The 22,150-nt window shown below is 38.9% G+C and overlaps 1 protein-coding gene across 3 annotated transcripts in view; it reads left to right on the forward strand.

Annotated features, from left to right (window-relative positions):
• KCNAB1 (potassium voltage-gated channel subfamily A member regulatory beta subunit 1) overlaps nucleotides 1-22,150 on the forward strand; it is a 394,665-nt gene that overhangs the window by 304,826 nt on the left and 67,689 nt on the right. For all 3 annotated transcript variants that reach the window (XM_037736473.1, XM_017522928.2, XM_017522930.2), the window contains exon 3: nucleotides 18,300-18,337. In XM_037736473.1, the coding sequence (XP_037592401.1) occupies nucleotides 18,300-18,337 (38 nt within the window). The remainder of the gene's footprint in view (nucleotides 1-18,299; nucleotides 18,338-22,150) is intronic.

Raw genomic sequence — 22,150 nt, forward strand, 5'->3', positions numbered from 1 at the left:
AAAAAAAAAAAAAAAAAAAAAAAAAAAAAAAAAGCACTGAAGCCATGTCACAAAGCTTGGTGTTTATCTGTTGTGTGACTGGGAGTCATGAAAACATTTAACTCCGGGAGTCACTTGGCCAGATGCATTTTAGGAAGCTCATCCTGGCCACAGTGCAGATGGCAAGGTGAAGAGGGTTGAGAATAGAGGCAGGGAGACGGGCTCAATGACTTGAGTATTCTCATTTTTACAGAAGATTAAATGTAGCAATACATCAATTGCCCATTCACTGTAAGCCCAGCTCATCATACTGTGAACATATACAGATAGCCCATACAGAAGGTATATCAGGACAGCAAGATAAATGAAGCTTGACCAAACTGGCAAAAGCAGGTATAGAAAATACAAAAGGAAATGCCTCTAAAAGCATAAAATAACATATCAGAAAAAGATCTGTAATATAGGTGTCAACACAGTAAACTACAAAGTTTCTGAGATTGGGTGGGGAAAAAAATGCTAGTTCCTAGATATTTTCTATAATGAAAAAGGCAAAGATAAATAGAAAATTTAAAAATGGGCAAAGAGAAAAAGAAGAAAAGGAAATCAAAGTTGGGATATAAAATTAATATGAAATAAACAAATAGAATTCAAGGCAAAGAAAAGACGTAGTAATGGGAGGTGATAACTGGTGGAGTGAAGTCCCTGAGAAAGAGGAAGAAGAAGGGATTCAGAGGATAAGTGGAAAAATCAGCCTTGGATAGAAGGGACACCCTTCCACAGTGGCAGAAAGAAAAGGAGGAGATGATGGTGCTGTTTTAGTTTATGTTCTCTTTGAAGCAGGCTCTGAAACAAGGATTTGAAGGCAGGTAGTTTAAAGATTTTTTGAGATATGAGATTGGAAAGGGAAGGTGATAAAGGGTGTATAGTCAAGTCAGTGCTAGTGTGCGTAACTGAAGCTGGAATTCCCCTGGGGACTCTGGAGCCAGTGTGGAATGCACACGGACCTGAGAGTGAGGGAGGTGGACTGTTTCTGTACCAGAGAGTTGTCAAGCACCTAGAAACCCCAGGGGAAACGGGCAGGTCACCAATTGTGTCTCCTTTGGGTCAGATAGTAGATATGGCAAGAAGTAGAGGGGGTTATAGTTTGTCTTCTTTTATTTTCTTTGTGAAGCAGAGGGTGCTGTTATCTGCTGAGGTTAAAGGAAGTGGAGGTAGGACCTGAGGTTGAGAAAAATGGGGCAGGTTTGAAATGCACACATTGGAGAAAACTGACCAGAAAACAGAGGACTGTTGTGAGTCTAGAGGGACTAGAGACAAAGAATTTACAATGTGTCTGTCTCTATCATTCGTTATTTTCTCCAGCACAGCTCAGCGCCTTGGTAATAGGTGATGAGCAGCCAGACAGTCAGATTTATAAGGATGTGGCTTTTTGTTAGGCAGGCACAATAAAAGGAGAGTGAATCAATGGACTTGAGAATAAAGCAAGAGAACCTTCTAAATGGTGAACCACATCATCTAACTACCCTGACCCTCCTGGATAAGGAAGAAATTGAAGACAGAGATTAGATAGAAGAAAAGGCAAAGAGTCTGGAGTCAGAGTATGTGGGGAGAATGTACAAGATCTGCAAGAGTGAGATTCTAGTATGTGGAGGTTAATGACCAGATCTTACATATATAAATAAGTTTGGAATTAAATAAGGCACACCATAACCCAAGTTCTGTTGTGTGCATGTTCAGTTCTATTTTTCATGGCAGCTTTGCTATCTTCTAGTATTTCCATCCCATCAACATTTTCTTCTGTTCCATCTAATATTCTTTATTTTATTTTATTTTAGTTCTGGGGTGCATGTGCAGGATGTGCAAGTTTGTTACATAGGTAAATGTGTCCCCTGGTGGTTTGCTGCACCTATAAACTCATCATCTAGGTATTAAGCCCAGCATGCATTAGCTATTTTTCCTGATGCTCTCCCTACCACTGCCTGCCTCCAAAAGGCCCCAGTGTGTGTTGTTATCCTCCCTGTATCCATGTATTCTCATTGTTCGGCACCTACTTATGAGTGAGAACATATGGTGTTTGGTTTTCTGTTCCTGTGTTAGTTTGCTAAGGATGATGGCTTTCAGCTCCATCCATGTCCCTGAAAAGGACATAAACTCATCCTTCTTTATGGCTGCATAGTATTCCATGGTGTATATGTGCCACATTTTCTTTATCCAGTTTATCACTGATGGGCATTTGGGTTGACTCTATGTCTTTGCTATTGTGAATAGGACTTCAATGAACATATATATGCATGTATCTTTATAATAGAATAATTTATATTCCTTTGCATATATACCCAGTAATGGGATTGCTGGGCCAAATGGTATTTCTGGTTCTAGGTCTTTGAGGAATCGCCACACTGTCTTCCTCAATGGTTGATCTAATTTACATTTCCACCAACAGTGTAAAAGTGTTCCGATTTCTCTGTAGCCTCATCAGCATCTGTTGTTTCTTGACATTTAATAATGGCCATTCTAACTGCCATGAAATGGTATCTCGCTGTGCTTTGATTTGCATTTTTCTAATGATCGGTGATGTTGAGCTTTTTGTCATATGTTTGAAGGGTGCATAAATGTCTTCTTTTGCGAAGTGCCTGTTCCTGCCCTTTGCCACTTTTTAATGGTTTTTTTTTTCTTGTAAATTTGTTTAAGTTGCTTGTAGACTCTAGATATTATACCTTTGTCAGATATATAGATTGCAAAAATTTTTCCATTCTGTAGGTTGTCTGTTCACTCTTATGATAGTTTCTTTTGCTGTGCAGCTCTCTAGTTTAATTAGATCCCATTTGACAATTTTTGTTTTTGTTGCAATTGCTTTTGACCTTTTTGTCATGAAATCTTTCCTGTGCCATGTCACAAATGGTATTGCCTAGATTTTCTTCTAGGGTTTTTATAGTTTTGTGTTTTATATCAATGTCTGTCTTGCATATATTTTTAAAAATTGAAGTTTATATGTGGAAGTTTGTGATATCCACAGTGTCCTAAATGCATGTAATTTCTATAACCAGTGCACATTTAAGAAAGATTGGACTTTTATTCAGGGGGATTAGTGGCTGCTGTGTTGCTCTTCCAAATGACTCACTGGAATCACATGAAGACGGTGGATTCTCAATTACCTCTGCTAAGCGAGGGGAACTGTGACATAGAAAATCTAAATGTATTCTAATTTGCCTTTGGAATGCACTTCTATTTCTATTTGAATCTGGGTGTCACAGGCATAACATGTCAGTGGAAAATCAAGAGTCATCTACAGTTAATAAAATATATAGGAACAATATAATGATCTAGTAGCCCATCTTGGAGTAGTATTCAGTTATGCTTTTAGATCTCCATAATAAATTAATCATTCTGCATGGCACCAGTGGGAGAAATTCCACCCTGACCCTATCAAAGTAATGTGTCCCGCTTTCACCCTATTCTAGCAGGAGTGGTGGCCCTTGTAATCTTGTCCCAGAAAACAAGACTACTGATATTTTTTATTCCACATTTTTTAAAAGTTCTGCTAAGTTTCTTTTGCTACAGTCATTTACTGCTACTGGGATTTTTGAAGAAGGTTAATAGTACTAATAAAATAAAGGGCAAAACACCAAAGAGAATCTTGAAGGAATAGTCTGTAATTCTTTATATGGTCAGCTCTAAAGACCCTGCAAGGTATTACAATCTCCATTTTGGGGTCAAGGCTACCTCCAACCTTCTAAATTGTTCTTCATCCTCTGGGACCAGAATTTATTTGTCTCTCTTCCTGTCACTCCAAGATTTCTTACTGTATTGGGACCTCATAGAGTTCACTCCTACAACATCTCAATCCACTGCTTAGACCAGTTGTCAACTCTGGCTACCGTTACAATCACATGGGGAGCTTTTTAAAAAAACCTGTGCCTGGGCCTTTCCTCAGACCAATCAGACCAGAATCTCTGGGTTGGAGCAATACATCAGCTTCCCAGGTGGTCCTCCTAAGTGGGCCACAGTTGAAGATCACTGGCCTGGATGAGGATCTCCAAATTCTGTCTTCCTGTGCAGCTGAAAGGTGGCCTGATTCCCCACTGAGTTACTTGCTCATCTGATGACTGAGTCTACTGGAGGGCTTAAGCACCCGAGAACAGTTTGCTTCCTAGGCAGCATGCAGGAAGCACAACCAGAGAGCAGGGCAGATGCCACTTCTGGTGACCAATGAAAGCAGCAAGTGGCAGGTGAGGTGTTTGTTTTTCACTTAGCTTCTGTCCCCAATTGAAATTTAGAATTTTGAATCATGTTTGAATGTTTTAGTCTATTAATCATTCTCCATGTGTCACTTCAGAATAATTCATAATAAATAAATTTTCCTAAGCTGTGTTAAGATGGGTATGTGGTTAGAATTGAGACATTCCAATGTCAACCTTAGCTTTCACTGTGGGTTCTGAAAAAGTCATTTATGTTCTTGTGGAAATTTATATTATTTCTTTGGAGCTAATAAAGATAGTAGCATTTAGTGAGCACCTGTTGTATGCTTAGTACTATTCTAGACACTGGCATATACTATTGAAATCATTAACAGTGTAGGCTGTCATCAGATTGCCTGGACTCACATCCTGGCTCAGTCACTTACCAGCAAATAAACTCAAATCATGGATTGGTCATGCGTTTTAAACAAGATAATGTCTATAAAGGGTATAGCACTGTGCTTGGCACAATGTAAATTCTCAAACAAAAGTGTTAATTTGCATCATTGTCATTTTTTTAGTTCTCACGATACTGTGAGTAGGTATCATTATCCATTTTAGAGATGAGCAAAGTCTCAAAGTGAACTAATCCATGGGCATAATCAATCTCAGGCATATTGGAAAGAAAATGAAAAACCTACCCTTCAGGGTTGTTGGAAAATAAATAATTTCAGAATGTGTTTCCTAGCCTGGGAGATAGTTAACCTGCAAAACTGAACTCTGTTTTGACGTTGGAGAGACAGTGATGAAGAAGACTGACAGAAGCTCTGTCCTTGAGGAGCGGACCCTAAAATCTCCATCTAACTTTCACACCATCACGCAGTGTGCACACAGGCCTTTTGATGGCACAGTCTTCACCACAGATGTATACTCTTTTCCAAGTTAACAGAAAGTTCTACTCTATAAAAGTAAGCAGTCCTGAGGTTTGGGCCAATCACAAAATGATAAAAAATGGAGCATCACCAGACGAGATCTTCACTCTCCAGGAGTGCCCCTGGGAACATTTCCCTTGTTTCCCACAGCCAGGGTTCCTGGTGCCAGCAGGAGAAGCTGATGCCGTCAGTGCTTTAAGATGGCAAATGCAAGCTTCATTCTACCATCATAACTCCCTGGATCAATACTGACCTCGCAGCCACCCTCCAAAATGTTCTCCCACTGTGTGTGTATTCAGGTGTGATGGCTAGTGAGCTAACTTACATAAAGGCCAAATTGCTAACTTACATAAAGGTCAGGAATGGATTCATTTAGATTAACTTATTTTCAAGCAATGAACTAATTAAGAAAAAAGCATCTGCAAGCAATAAATCCATTCATTGAACATTACTTCTTTGCTCATCACTTTTCCTCTGTTGTTCTTGAATTCAGTCATTCATAAACATTTCATAAGCACCTCCTCTATGTCAGGTTTTATATAGTCTCTGGGGATACAGAGTTCATCGTCATGTTGATAATCTTGAAAATGTCTCAAGAAGGCCTGCCTTGTGCATTTGAGAACAATCCAAAATACTATTGAGATATAAATATAATATTTATATTCTTTGATGTCTCGTTACCTAAATTTCTGGGAAACTTTTAATACAGCTTGTTAGGAAATGTCACTTCATTCCTGTACAATCGGGACTATGGTTATAACATCATCATCTCTATGCCAAAGCCTGGCTGCGAATACCAGCATTCTTACAATAGAAGCTTGCCTCCAGGCCAGGCTGCCAGGAGCTGTTCTTTGCTTCTCCTGAACCATAATTAATTTTTTAGTATAGTCTTATCATTTCAAAAGAGAATGACTCTGTAGAATTTTGACTAAGTGCAATCTCCCAAGATTGAAGATGTACCAACATAGTTTTATAATTTACTATTGCTCCATTTCCTTCTTTGACATGTTAAATTTTTGCATATAATTACTGCAAAGGGAAGAAATAGAAATAGTCCTGAGTCAGTGCATAAAAGGAGAAACTACGCATAGTCCTGTGGGTGATGCAAAAATATCCTGTCCACTTGATACAGCTATACATTTTCTTTAGGAAAAGGACATTATAGATTTTTTTAAAGCTGAAATCATTAACAGTTGGTATCTAACAGGCACAGACAAAATAAGCTAATCCTTATATGTAAATCTGTAAATCTACATGGAAACATGAGAATTGGATAAATTTGAGTGTAATATGATTGGGACCTTTTTAAATCTTCAGGTTTTTGCTAAATTATCCCTTCTATATTCCCTCAGTATTAATTTTTCTATGTTTTAAAAGCTTCTTAGTCAAAAAGTACATGAATCATTTTATACCCCTCTTTGAGTTTTTATTTATGATATTTAATACTCTAAATATCATGAAGTTCATACATACCTCAATAAGAAGAATTGGAAAGGACTCTTGCAGGATACTTTTCATTCTTTTTTTTTATAATGTATTATCTTGTTTTCACTAAGAGAGTTTCTTTGCCTTGCCATGGAATTAAAATTTATTCCCTAGCAGATTCTGACAGCTCTATAAGCACACACTGTGTTGTTTATGTACAGATAGAGCTAGAATTATTCAAACTTATTACTGTTTGGGGGAGAACAATTCACTGAACCATCAAAAAAATATATCCCTGCACAAAGATAGAGATTTGACATTAACTTTTCACAGACAAAAGAAAGTATAAAGGAGGTCACATTGACTTTCAAACTTCTTGACAGTAGTGTTTTTCTAGAGACTTCTTATTCATAGTGACTTACTGTGAAAAATCAAAAGATAAATCAGAAAGAAAAATATGTATTTGAACATATGCTGTATTCCAGACACTGTGCAAATAATTCACAAGGAAAAAATTTTTCAATCTTAATAATAGGTCCCATTTTAGAAGAAGATATTGGAAATATTTAAAATTTGTTTTAAAAATCAGAAGTTGCCATTTAGTCCTAGTGTCACATGGAAGGTGTCTAATCTTATTCTAACACCGTGTCGTTTCACCTACATTAACTACTTGATGCATTTACTATAGGAGTTCTTCAAAAAACAAAATGACTAAGGCATAATAATGCATACTGGTTTTAAAGGCCCTGGAAACATTATTGTGAGAAATAATTTTAAACATGTAAATGTTAGTACAAGAAAATATGAGAAACTTTTACCAAGACATTTAGGACAAAATATAAAGAAAATGTAAACACTGCCTCTTTTTCATCTTCAAAACATAGAACGAGCTGTGGTTTGTGGAAACTCTTGTTTATGAATGGATTTTCTAGTAATGAGAATATTTTTAAAACAAACTTTGCTTCTGATTATAAAAGTAATAATATGTATTTCAATAATGTGGGTCAAAAACCTAAAACATACAGAGAAGAAAAAAAATTATCTAAGGAAATTTTGGCTTTATTTTAAATTTTCCTAACAGGCTCAAGGTGCTAACTTAATCGGTTTGGGACTGTCATGCCTACATCAGGAAATTTAAGGAGATTAAGCCATTAATTTAGGTTACTGCATATCATTAATTCTAACATCCAAGTGGGAGAGTGGGTCATTTTTTCTAGGGGTAGATTTAGTGCACTGAAATTTCATTCCTGTTTTGCCCACACAGCCTCTAGAGAGCAATGTCAATCCTTGCAGTCTTCTTTATAACACAAAACTGCTTCTTCTACACTTCACCTCCCCACCATTCATTCTATTTCCAATGTCATTTCCTTGACTTTAAATTGTACCAATAAGATTAATGGAGAAACAGAAAAAAATGGTTCCAGACAGATTTGCCCTGAAACAAATCTGAAAACAAAATGGAGCTAGCAGTATCCCTTGGCACTGAAATACATAAATCTAAGAAAGAAAGAAAATATCAAATATATGTACATCTCTATAAGCCTCATGAGAAACTTTCATCAATCCCAGACGTTTAACCCTCAAAACCTCAGGCTACGCACAGGCATTAGAAGCTCAGCCTCCAACTTCTCGCAGGTTTTTCTGGGAGGCTCAGCCGCCAGCCCCACCGCAGCCTTTCCTAATGAAAGACTGGACTCCCCTCTGCCTTTGCCCTCCCAGCTGCAGACAGCTTGGCCCAAGCACTACATGCATTAGCTATTTATCCTGATACTCTCCCTCCTCTGCCGCCCCCACGACAGGCCCCAGCATTTGTTGTTCCGCTAAACAATGAGAACACAAAGCTTATCATAAGGAAGGAAGGTTAGTGGGGAAGGCATTCAGCAGAGGGAAGAACACAGGCAGATTGTAAAGCAGGTTGTTGTTACAGGCATTTAGAGCAAACGCTGGGCCATTCCGTTTAGCTGGAGCAGAGCATGGGGGCTTGTGGGTAGGTGAAGGAGCATCATCACCAGGAATCAGCATGGGGCTGTGGAGTGCCCACTAAGCAGCTGTGACGAGTCATTTCTTACCACTCACTGTCACTTCCTTATCATTTCCTCAGGTGAGGAAAATAGACAGAATCAGTCATATCCTGCAGTTGTGATAGGGATTAGAGCTGATGTATGTAAAGCATCTAGCACCAAAGGAACGAGAAGAGCACAATGGATTTACGTGGTGGAGACTGAGGATGTCTTTCTCATTTGGGCATAGTTTCCTACTTTATTAAGTGCTGACATAGAAACTTTAAGTAGTGGAAATGGTTCTAAGTAATATTTAGTCCTTAAACACACACGCGTATACACATACACACGTAATTCTTCACTCGTAAGTGGAGATGCTGTTTGCGCTTCACCTGCCTGAGGAGGCCCGCCTTTATTCCTCCTGGCCTTTACCAATTCCTCACCTACTTTTGTTGCTATTTCAAGCTCTTTTGTAAGGTGGAGATGTGTGAGCATTTTACCCCCACCCTCTTGAGGACCTGGGTGGCATTACTGGTTCTTGCAAGAAAAGGTAATGAAAGTAAAAAAGAAAAGGCTAAGTTGCTATCACATTTGTGAACTCTGGCCTGAGGCTCATTAGCAACACGCTAGAAGCCAAAAATGAAAGACCAGGCTGCAGCTTGGATCCAAAAATAAGGGCCAGGCTCTGTGGAAAATACTGACATATGCAGGCCAGAATAAGGAAGAATGCTTTGTCTTTGTCATTTGAAAAAGAACACGCCCAAGCACCCAGACGCAGGTCTTCATGTAGTTTATCTTAGTGGCCACAGTAGGGTTGCACAGAGCATTGTTTTGCCTCCAAATCACATGGGATGCTTGATAAACATACAGATGCCCCAGCTGCAGCTCCTATCTGCAGAATAAGAATCTGTATGGGGGTTCTGGGGGATTCTAATGCACCCTAAAGAGTAAGACCCATTGAACTGAGATTGAGAATTAATGCTGAAGCTATGATAGAGGTCATTAAGCACTTAGGAAATTTCACTGCATTCTTCTAAAAATCCGATGAGCTATTTATAATTGTTGCCATCACCATTCCATATTGCTAGTGAGTGGTGGAGTCAGAACTCCAGCCCAGGCCTCCTGATGCCCCTCTACTTGCTTAGCCCCTCATTCTAGGCCTCACCAGCAAGAGGGTCTCTTCATTCCATGCCCTTCAACTGATAGAGAGTACCAAGGCCAAGAAGCCAATTCTTCACCTCCATCACCTGTCTTTATATCCCAGCCCCATCATGGGTTTCCCCTCAGGCCAGATTTCTAAGAATTTGGTTGTTTGTTTTGTTTTGATCCTGTATGAAGGAGCTTAAGGTAACCATGTAACTTATCTGTCTTATTGAAATAACAGTGCCGTCTCTATACCATCTTTTGATTGGCGGGGTGCAGGAGGGCCATGTCTGCTAGATTTAAATCCCAGCTTTTACTCCATCACTTACTAGTTATTTAAACTTTGGGCAAGTCATTTAACCTCTGGAAAATGGAGATGACAGCACTTGAATAAAAGAAGAAGAAAGGCAAGTCAGGGTGTAAAGAAAAAAATGGGCCAGGCGTAGTGGCTCATGCCTGTAATCCCAGCACTATGGGAGGCTAAGGCAGGCGGATCACAAGGTCAATAGTTCAAGACCAATATGGCCAACATGGTGAAACCTCATCTCTACTAAAAATACAAAAATTAGCTGAGCATGGTAGTGCTTGCCTGTAATCCCAGCTACTCGGGAGGCTAAAGGAGGAGAATTGCTTGAACCTGGGAGGCGGAGGTTGCAGTGAGCCAAGATCATGCCACTACACTCCAGCCTGGGTGACAGAGTAAGACTCTGTCTCCAGAAAAAAAAAAAAAAAAGGAAAAGGATGAGATGCTACCAGTATGGGAAGAGTCTAAACTGTGGTTCTCAACCCTGACTGCAATTAGAATTATCTGAGGATCTTTTAAAAATATTGATGTCAGGATTTGATTCCCAGAGACTCTGATTTAATTGGTCTGGTGAGGAATCAGGTCAGCAGTACCACTGAAATATTCCCAGGATATTCAAATGGGCAGTTGTGGTTAAAACCTTTTGTTCAAGATAGTGAGGAAAACAACCAACGTTCCACAAGCAATCTCTGGTTAAAGACACTTTGTTAGTAAGGGTGAGAATGCTTACTGATTGAACAATTATTCTCACCTACCCTGTGCCAGGCTCCACTACAATGGCTAAAATTTAAAATTTAAATTAAACTTAGTCCCTGCTCTCAGGATAGTTGCAGTCTAATGAGGAAGTCATAGGCAAAAATCAACCATGTAGTTATAACATAATGTGATCATAAAGAGCAGTTAGTTCAAAGTGGTAGGAGGAGAGTAAATGGAATGACTTCCTCTCCTTTCAAAGAAAAAACCATAGAATCATGAAATTATAGAGACGAAGGAAGCTCAGGGTTCCTAATTTTGTGCATAAGGAAACGAAATCAAGAGCATGGAGGTTTCTCAGAGTCAGAGTTAATGTTACAGAACCTAAAAAAATTCTAATGATGTAGCAAGACATACTTTAACTCATCAGGGGAAGTGCTAAGTGCTAAGTGCTTTAGCAGCACTGGACTCTAAAGCTGAAGTTCTGGGTCCTGAAGAATAAGTAGAATTTGGGCATAAGGGCATGGGGAAGGTTTACATTCTCAGTGGAAGGCTCAGCTCATAGCTCAGAGGAGAAAGTGCTCACCAGGGTAATGAGCTGGAGCTTAAGGATCTCAGGTGGTGGCCAACAGCTTAGCACTCCCTCCACATCAACTCTCGTTTTGGGCTTACACCTATTTCTTGCTGGAAATGCAATTTAAAGGGATGCTCCCACCTCCAGTTCCACTCCTCTTTGGAGGTTACTGTATACAAATGAGACAGTGAACATGTTAATTTTGCCTGGTGATTTCAATGTGACCTAGGATTTGAATCTCTTATCTTAAATTCTTTAGTGATATAACAGTAATACCTCAAAACACCTTCAGGTGAAATATCTCTCAATTATGAGTATGTTTGTTCAATCTTGACTACATTAAGCCGCAGTTCACATGTGCTCTGTTTACCAAACTTAAAATTATTAAATCCATGTTGTAATGTGTTGAATTGGCTCTCCATTCTCCCCATACTCTGACCTTGGTGTTAGCCTGGAGGTTTCACCTTCTCTTACATCCTATATCCTTTTACATCAGTCAATACTATTGCCTCCCCTTCAGAATTTATCCAAAATTCAAACTCTCCTTATCATCCTCCCTACCACCACCTTGGACCAAACCACTGTCATGTCTCACCTGGTTTATGACAACAGTCTCCTAACTGGTCCCTCCTGTTTCAACCTTGGCTCTGCCTTAGCATAATAGTCTATCCTTAGCATAACAGCAGAGTGTTCCATTTAAAAGAAAGTCAGGTTGTGTCACTTCTGTATTCAAACCTCTTTGTTAGCCTTTCCTAGGTCCTTCCTATGGTTAACATAACATGATACAGCCCCCATGAAACTCACCTTCTCTTCTCTGGCCACACTGGCTTCCTCATTGTCCTTGCTCATGCTGAGCAAGTCCCTACCTCACTGCTCCCTGCAACTGGAACACTCTTCCTCCAGATAACTGCCTGGTGAGCCCCTTCACTTTCTTTAGGTCTTTTCTTAAAAGCTCCTTTCTTAGTGAAGCTTATCTGGCCACCCTATCTAAAATTTCAATACTGATCCCTAGACATTTCATATACTCTCTCCTGGCTTAATAAAATTGATTCTCTGACATTCATCAATCAACACTATATATTTTATTTTACATTTTATTTATTTGTCAAATTAACATTTATAAATAAACACTGTATATTTAACTTATTTTTGTTTTTCCTTTTTCTTTCCCCATATATCTGGTCCATGATGGGAGAAATAATTACCACTTTTGCTCACTGTTTTATTCTGATAAACTAAGTACAATACCTAGCACATGGTAGATAGACTCGATAAATATTTGTTGAATGAAAGGAAATGTTAACTGTGGCATAATAAATATTAATATTATAATTGCATTTGTACATTGTCGTCTTGATAGCTATAATAATGTATTCAAACCATAAGCAGTCCAACTTGCAATATAAAGAAGGATATCACCAACTTTATAACCTTAATTAAGACAACTTAGACCCAAATTAAAGGACACTCTACAAAACACTTGATCAGTACTTTTAAATGTGTCTATATCATGAAAGACAGGAAGAGACTGAGGAACAGTCACAGACTGTAGTAGATTAAGAAAAAATGCAATTAAATGCAATGTTGGATGCTGCATAAGATCTTCGAGAGAAAAAGACAATGAAATTCCAGAACGGCCTATTGTATTAGTACTGTACCAATGTGAATTCCCTGGTTTTGAAAATTACACTAGGGTGATGTGAGATATTAAAATTATCTCATCTAAATGTCTAAATATCTCTTTATATGCAAAGCAAGGCAGTCATTTAAATGATAAACATGTTGTTTGAATAAATAAGCAAGAAGTAATTACCCTGATAATCACCAAAAGATAACGACATAACCAAGATAGATGTGTGTGGCAGGGAGCTTTCTTCTTTTTATGTTTCATTCATCATTTTTCTATGCTATGGTAGATGTACTCCAAGAGACCTAACAAAGGCTTTCAAAGCATATATTCCTTGGTGCATAAAAAAGTTTAATCAGAAAACACAAAAACAGTTCAAAGAGTTATCTTTAGTACCTTCCCTCTTTATTTATTCATTTACTTATTTTTAGATGGAGTCTCACACTGCCTTCTGGGGTCAAGCAATTCTTCTGCCTCAGCCTCCCAGGTAGCGGGGACTACAGGCACCCAGCATCATGCCTTGGCTAATTTTTGTATTTTCAGTAGAGATGGGGTTTCACCATATTGGTTAGGCTGGTCTCGAACTCCTGACCTCGTGATCTGTCCGCCTTGGCCTCCCAAAGTGCTAGGATTACAGGTGTGAGCCACCGTGATACTCCCCCTTTTTTAAAAAGGTTAGAAACAACAAATGTCAGCTTAGTAAAATCATCTTCTAAATAACATCCCACTAATTTGAGATTACACAGGGAAATAATTGTATGCTATCCTAGGTCTCAGAAAAACATGTTCTCATTAGAGGCAGAAAAATGGTTAAGAAAACTGTCACAAAGGGTTTTTGGGAATCATATTAACTAACAAGTCGCTTTAGTTCTTCTGGAGTGGAGCTCAGTAGAAAATAAAATCATAGAAACAAAGTTCTTCTGTCTAGAAGGCTGTCGCCCAATTTCTCTCCAGCAGGAGAGGATGTGTCGATTCTGTGAGAGGTAACTCCTCCTCTGGGGTAGTCAATGGACCCCACCTACACTGAGCCACCTACCCACCTCCTTGCTAGAGGCATTTCAGCCAAGGAGAAAGACTTTCCCTTGGCCTTTTCCAACGGAGAGGCATAGCTGTGTGGGTACCCAGGGATAAGGAGAAATATTTCAATCATTTAGAGACTAGAAGAACTAAATATTATTGATGAGCATTATTCATTTCTCTATAAATCATAATAAAGATGTATGTTTGGTAGGAAATTATCAAGATTAAAACCTTCAAGATTAATTATCAAGATTAAAATTATCAAGATTAAAACCTTCAAGATTAATTATCAAGATTAAAATTATCAAGATTAAAACCTTCGAGATTAATAACAGTCAAAACGGCAAGGTAATTCAATTTAACCAACACTTACTGACCGTGTACTAAGAGCCCACTTGTATTCTAGGGCTGTGGAGATACAAAGACGAATGACATAAAAGTGTAGCCCTCAGACAGCTTACTTTCTAGTAAAATATATAAACTCTATAAACGAATAGCTAGAAACAAATGAGTAGCAAGTTTCAAAAGGGCCAGGGAGGTAGTTATCCTGAACAAAATAAGCTGAATATAAAAATGACAAACTCTCAGAAATGGAAGCAAACAGTTTATTCTTATTAAGTTATGGTACAGGTATATAACAAAGTAAATATATATAATATTGATATGCTATTTTATATTAAATTTTAAAAACTAATTGAAAAGGGAAGATAATTATTGCTATATCTTTATTTCATAATTCATTACTGCTTTAATTTGGAATCAGAAACCTCACATCTTTCCTTCTGTACCAAAACATGTTTCAGGCCCCGTATTTTTCACTGTGATGTACAGAACGCAGCTTTAAACACTTAAGCCAGGAGGGTGGTTGGTAGTTTTTTTCAGATTAATTTTGGAGTAGAGTTGCTCCTAAACATAGGCTCTTCCTAACATGGATGGAATTACTGTCAATGGTTCTTATATCTAGAATCACCGCTTCCAAAATGTGTGTACAATCTTGGCTTTCAGCATTGTTCTACTTAGACTTCACATAGACGTCAGTACCATTTCTGCACTACAGTTTGATAATGTCAAATCATAGCCCAACATAGGTACTATCAAAAAATAAGAAAGGTAAGCTACATAATGTTAGTTTATTTTCATAAAGTTTGAAGTCTGAGAATATTTTTAGAATTTGATCTTCAATAGCATTTTAAGAGAATAAATTTTAGGCTTTCATCTTCATTTCTGGAAAATGATTGCAATGTAGGAAAGTAGATGACATTATTCTTTTACAAATGAATTTCCCAAAGCGTTCACTTTATCAGGACTGAGAGAAGCTCACAGACGAAACATTTGTATAATACTTGTGACTGTACCTATAGAAAAATAGTCAAAATGTATAGATAAGTTGTAGAGTCAGCAAAAAGCTCAGGACTTTGGGCTAATCTTCACTGCTAAGCAGAGATAGGGCCATCCCCTGTGATGACATTAACAGTTAAAAAAATCTCTTCTGCACGACAGTGCAAGTAAGCCAGCAAATTCATTAAGTAAATGTTGACCTGATTTTGCTCAAAGGCATAGAACAATAGCCAATTTGTGGTATTAGTTACTGAATCCATGGCTTCTCCCATTTTAGCCTTGTGCCCAAAGCAATTTCTGATGAATGAGGAAAGTAATGGACTTAGGGATAGTGTCCCTACAAAATAGTACCACCTCTGGGCTGTTGCTTGACAGGCCTGACATCAACTCCACCCATCCTGAGAGCTCCATCTGTAGTAACACTCGGTGACTTGGACCAGTGCATTCTACATCCAAATGGTCTGAGACCTTTTTCATAACACAGTCAGCCATTTCCTGATGTTTTGCCTTTCATGGGCTCCTTGTCCTGAAGTTTTTTGACCCCTTCAAAATTCTCACCACACCACAAATAAATATAGTTAACAGTGTGCTCTTCTTTATATCTGTGTTCTCATTTGCTGCAAGAGAAAATGCCACCAATAAATTAACTGGACCTGAAAGTTCTCAATCTTATTTTTAACATACCAAGCTACAGAGTTGCTCGTTAGACTAACATTTACAAATGGCTGTTGAGAGTCTGGACACATAATTTCTGCAGCATTCAAAATAGACTCTTATTATAAACTGTGTTGTCTGTAAAAAGGTTTTGATGCCCAGGCAATTTTTTCACTTAATAAAGAACTGTATTTCACAGCAGCTCGCTGATTTTGTTCTCATTCAGAAACAAATGCTGCCATTTCTTCAGTCCATTAAATTTTCTAACATCCATCTTTTCTGTGTACCATTCAAGCTGATTTTTTTAAATGGTGCCTTAAGATGTAATTTTTCTTTGCAAACATTCTTCGTTTGGATACTCTTCCTATCCACCCCCCCCACCAAAAAAAAGGTGTGTTCCTATTTTTTCTTATAATAATTGTTTTTTAGGACATGCACAAGTTCATTTTCCTCTTCTTTTTACAGTAAGAAAAATATCAATAAACACGTGGTAAAAAACAACTACTCTTTGATTTCAGTGCTGGGAATACAACAGGAAGATGTGTAGGCTTTAATTAACTGAAAGGGCATGGTCCTCTTATTTAGGGACTGTCTACCTCATGAGAACAACAGCCCTTCACTGTCAAAGGAAGCTGAAAATCAAAACATTTTAAGAAAAATCTTCTAATTGTTTAAATATTGGTAACTTATTCAAAATTTATTGAAATACCAAGTGAATCAACACCATTCTAGTCAAGCAAAACAAGTCCACAAGCTGAGTGCCGGGGGACTGCCCATCTGCAATCTCTGGATATGCAGAGCATAACAGTAGAATGATTTATACCGTACTTTTGTTTTAGTACCTGAGAAGTAAGAGAAAAGGTACAATTATACCAACATATTCACATGGAGTATGAAATCCAAATGCCATATTTAATTTGGAAATGGTCTAATAAGGCAGTGTGATGTGGTGAAAAGGGTACTCCCCTTGAAGCCAGTCATGTTTGGGGAATCCTGGGTATTTCACTTATCGAGTTGGTTAATCTTTGATTCCTCATCTGGAAATAAGGATAAAGTGATCTGATAAGTTTGTCAAAATGATTAGAAATAAAAATGTGAGAAATAAAAATGGGAAAATTTCTTACTATACTGTCTGGCATTTGGAAAGTGTTCCATAAATGGCAGCTAGGACTGTTACTATGAAATGCAAAATATGCATTTTCAACCACATTTCTTAGTATGTCCCCCAAATATCACTATGCCCAGGCCCTGCTGCTCTCACTCCTGCCATCCCTCCCTCTGTTCCCATGGTTCATCTCATGGCCTGATGGTGTAGGCCCCTGCTCATCAGCACTCTCTGGAGTTTCCCACCTCCTTCCCTGGCCCATTCTTTTGCCTTTCCCTAGAATGTCTGTCCCTTTCTCCTTCGTTCAGTTAACTCCTGTGAGACTTGACCTAGCTGTCACCTCTTCTAGGAAGTCTTCCTTGCATGCCACTACCCTACAATCTAAATGGAACACTCCCTTCTTTCTGCCTTGCATTCGCCTCAGTCATAGCATTTGTCAAATGGTCTTGTAAATCATGAGCTACTGGGAGACAGGAACTAAGTCAATCATCTCACTGTCCCTCGCACGTGGGTGCGATGCTGGATCCAAAGAATTCATTCTCTCCTTTAGGAAGGGAAGGGAAGGGAAATAAATCCTCCTTTTAGGAGGATCTATCCATAAAAGGATGGAATGAATAACTGAGGTGACTGGAGACCAGCATAGCAAGGGCCCACTCCTCTTCAGCTTTCCTTCTGCTTTACAAAGTTTCAAACATCTTTGGCTGCTAAGTGAGTGTTTCTCCCCTTGCCTTCCCAAATCTTTCTCCTGCTGCTGTCTCCACTTTCATCCCAAAGCAATGGAGATTTCTGTTCTGGAATGGCAGGTCATGACAGAGAAGGTACATAAGTGTTACCTCCTAAAAGTCTTGTAAGTGGGAACTGGAAAGACATCTGAGAGGGTTTCTTTTGAAAGGTAATAATGAATAAAAAATAGAGCCCCTGTTTTGAGGCAAAGAAGGGGAGAACCAAAACCATAACCCAAGGTCTTTCACTTTCAGAACATGTAGCTTCTTAGCTCAGTGGGAGCAAGAATGGATCTTGTACTCTAGCGTCCATGGTCCTATAGCAGAAGAGAAAGCATCTTTTAGGATAGCGCTGCCAATAGCATGCATGGTGGCTTTGAGTAAAGAAAGACACCCCTTTCTCCAGAGGGATTCAGACCCCTTCTGGAATACTTAGTGAGAGGAAGACAGACTAGACTGCAACCCAAATGTGCCCCTCATCCAGGTACCTTTCTAAGCTACTCATACAACCTATTGAGGTAGCCCCAAGGTAAGAATTTCCTCTTATTATGCACATTATTAGAAAAATGATGATGAATAATATGCAAATATTTATTCTTTTCTAGGAACATGGGTGACATTTGGAGGTCAAATTTCAGATGAGGTAAGTTACCTTTGGCCTCTATTATGCTGATGAAAGAAAATGCAGAGAGTGCTGTATAGCGGGAGTCCTCTTCCTGGGACCCTGACATTCTACAGGGATAAAGTTTAAATCACAGGAAATGGTTAAACTGACTCAGAGATTATTGTCGATTTTATTTTGCCTGTTGTATTTTTTACATTTAGGTTATTAATAGCCCTTGAAGCTGTACATTATTTACGCAGGTTGAACAGCTAGAGAATGAAACAATTTGGAATAAATATTAGTCACTTTATTAAAAGATTGTATGGCTGTTATGTGGTTTTGCTTTATTCATTTGTTTGTTTATTTTTAGCTCCAACTAGGATGACTAACTGGTCTCAGTTTGCACAGAAGTTTTTCAATTATAGTACTGAAAGCCCACATTGCAGAAACCCTCTAAGTCCTGGGAAAATGGACAGTTGGTCATCTGCCTTGGGCAACTTAATCTAACCTCTCTGATCCTCAGTTCATCCTATATAAAATGAGATGATAATGCTAAACCTGATGGTCTGTTGAAAGGATTAACACATCATGCTTGTCAGATGTTTATGTAGCCACCTGACTAGTAGATAGCAGAACCTCAATAAATGCAGCTATGATAATTGTCTTTATCATAAAATTTTTAGATTATCATTTACACAGTCAAAACACTACTTACCAAAGTGATATTTTTATCATTTCCTTTAAGGAATGCCTTCATGGAATAAGTGAGGTATGCAGGCATTGAGCACCAAGAACTCCCCTGAGGGCAATTCCTTGAGTCCCTCTGATCCTTCCTTGTCTACCTTCAGGAAGAGTCAGGGATAGTGTATCTGAGTAGATGCACTGAGTGGGATCCAGTCCCATTCTGCCTTTGACTGACCAGTAAAATCCTTGTACCCTCTACTCAGCAGGATGATGGTTAAGATTAATGAGGTGATGCCTGTAAAGTGCTTAGTGGGGTACCTGGCCCAGAATAAGCACTTTATAAAGGTAGTTCTTACTATCATTCCTAAGGAGACACTTGGGAAACGGAGGCTTTTCTCCATGGCTCCTAAAATCACCAGTGTTATTTAGCAGATCTGAGACAGAGGTCTTAACTGTGTATTCTTATCTGCCCGAATGCCTCTTCCTGTATTGGGCACATGTCATGTTGGAGGGCTTGCCTCATGGGGGCTTCCCTGGCATGCAGACTTTAAGCTAGAGACTAGCATGCAGGACAATTATTAGGAAGTGTTATCAGAATCAGCACAGGGCAGGGAAGAAAGCAGCACTGGGCAGACAGAGAACTTGGGTCATGATACAGCCTCAATAGTGACCTCAGCCAACTTCATAGGGCTCTCTAAAGCCAAGATGGCTCTGCAGAGTTGTCTCAGTTTAGGACAACATAAAGGACTGGGCCTTTGTGTCCTCTTACTGACCAGTCATAGGTAACACTCTCTAGCCAAGTGCAATTTCCAGAGAGGGCTGACAGAGGTAGGCCATTTGATGGCAGCGTTCCCAGCAGCTCAAGGAATAAGTCCTTCAGTTCCAAAGGAGAACCTGAGGGCAAATCACAGAGTCTACTACAGGGCTCTCTCTGACTGGCACCAGGAAGGAGTGTATGGGGGAAGCACAAAGGCAAAGCCACAGAAGGCAGAGCACAGGCTATGAACTTGAAGTCTCATATAAAATAGGTGGCAAGCAGGGAGGGAGGCCTGCAGTTGACAATCCATTGTATCCAGCACATACATAACCTACTACTGCCTGGATGGTGCTTGGAAGGGAAAAATACAAAAATATCTCCCTTTTCTAAGGAGAGGGGCCAAGTAAAGTACATTATTTTTCCCTCGTCTTTACTCTCCTCTTTACAGTGTCTACTCTCTGCTGGAATGAGCCAATCTAGCCCAGGATATAGTGTGCAGGGCTGACCTCTGAGATGAATAATTTCAAATTTTCAAGTCTAAAAACTACAATAAAGCTGTCATGAATGACTTCAGAAGCACTCACCTTAGATGGAGACCAAATAAATAGCTATTGTACCTCCAGAGAGCATCTGTGGCCTTCCCTGGGTCCTCAAAGAGAGAATGCCAGCAAAGAGAAGAAGGGAGACACAGCCAGATTCAGCGCCACCCATTGCTGAATTCTTTGAGCCCAACGCTTTCTGTGTGGCAAAAATGCAGACCAATAGCAATGAGTTTACCTACTTAGATTTTCCTGCTTTTTCTCTGGCTTCAAATAATCTCAACACAAAATAGATGCAAATATGGAATACTAGGGCTGGCCACACCACAGTATGCTGAGTTAATTGTTGACAATTACATCATTGTCAACACTGCCTTGGGAGGTGAGGATGTCCCCGTCTCTGGGAGAGTTCAACTTTTATTGAATTACCGTTTGGCAGGGATATTATCCAAAGAATACAAACACCGAACTCTGTAAGGTGCCTCTCAAAGATGATTTGGCTTTATTGTAAAATAAAGATAGATGTTACTCATATGAATAATTATTTCTTTAAAATAATGATGAGAGCACATTAGCATCTTATAGCACTTAATTTTCAGAGTTTTATTTACATTTTTAAAATCTGTAAGATAGTTAAGGTGCCTTTAACTGTAGGCAACAAAAACCCAACTCAAATCAGGTTAACCCATAAAAAAAAGTTATTTTGACTTTTAAACTAGAAGTGTAGATGAAGAGCAAGCTTCAGGGCTGCCTCAGTCAGTGACTCCCAATCTGCATCTCTTCGAGTCTCTTGACCCTATGTGCCTTTGTGTATCAACTGCTTCTTCAGGCAGAAAGGCAGCTGCTGGAATCCTAGGCCTCAATTAAAACTGTAACTCCAGGGAAAGCGTGTTGCTCGTAGAAATTCTGTAGGAACAAGTAAAAATGTTCCCAGAAGTCCCCAGGGAACCTCTCCTCGCATCTCATTGGCCAGGGTGTGTCATATGACCTTCCTGAGCCACTTACTCATAGACACTCCCACCGCCCCAGCGCCAGTGCCCCGCTAGAGGGAGGTAAGGTCAGCTTCGCTGAGGTCTCTGGGCTCCCTGCAAGAGGAGGAGATCCGTGAACAAAATCATCCCCATTTTGCAAATGAGGAAACTGAATCTACAGAGAGGTCAAATGATTTGCCCAGGTTTATTTATCTAGTAGGTAGGACTCTTAAGGCCAGAAACCACTCCTCAGACTTAGTTGGTGATTTTTTTTTTTCATTATTTCACATTTAGGCATTCAAATCCTATGATTGGAAAATATCTCTGTCATCGTTTAGTTTAAGTTTCCATACAGAATTCTCCATCTTATCTTTAAAAGCTCTCTAGATAAGATTTTTGTACATTTTCCAATAATAATACACCAGTATGTCATATGACATAACTCAGGCTAATGTAAAATGCAAGCACAATAATTTTTAAAACAAAGGACAGTCATAATAGGGAAAACTTGTCTTAACTTTTAATCTGCAGTTAGGACATAATTTAAAAATTATAGGAACATAGGATAAACGTTTTAATGGTAATAAATTAAAAGCAGCAATAGCATACTATAATGCTAAAGAATCTGCATGGACTCCGTTTTGCTAGCTTAACAATTTTCTTGGTAGGCAAATTTTTAAAGCAACAGAAACATAGTTTATTTTGGAAATGCTGATGAAGTAACTTTAGCCTGCCATCAAAAACATAATGGAAACATCAATTGTAATTATTTTTGAGGTGTGTAATTTTTTAAATGACTGGTAAGTCAATCGGCAAAATGAAAAAATGGCCCCTCCACTGTTGTTTATGGCTATCCCTCTATGGATATTTTTAAGCTGTGTATAGCTATTCTCTACTCTTC

Source organism: Cebus imitator, unplaced genomic scaffold (assembly GCF_001604975.1).
Source record: "Cebus imitator isolate Cc_AM_T3 unplaced genomic scaffold, Cebus_imitator-1.0 Scaffold25, whole genome shotgun sequence".
Classification (NCBI taxonomy): domain Eukaryota; kingdom Metazoa; phylum Chordata; class Mammalia; order Primates; family Cebidae; genus Cebus; species Cebus imitator.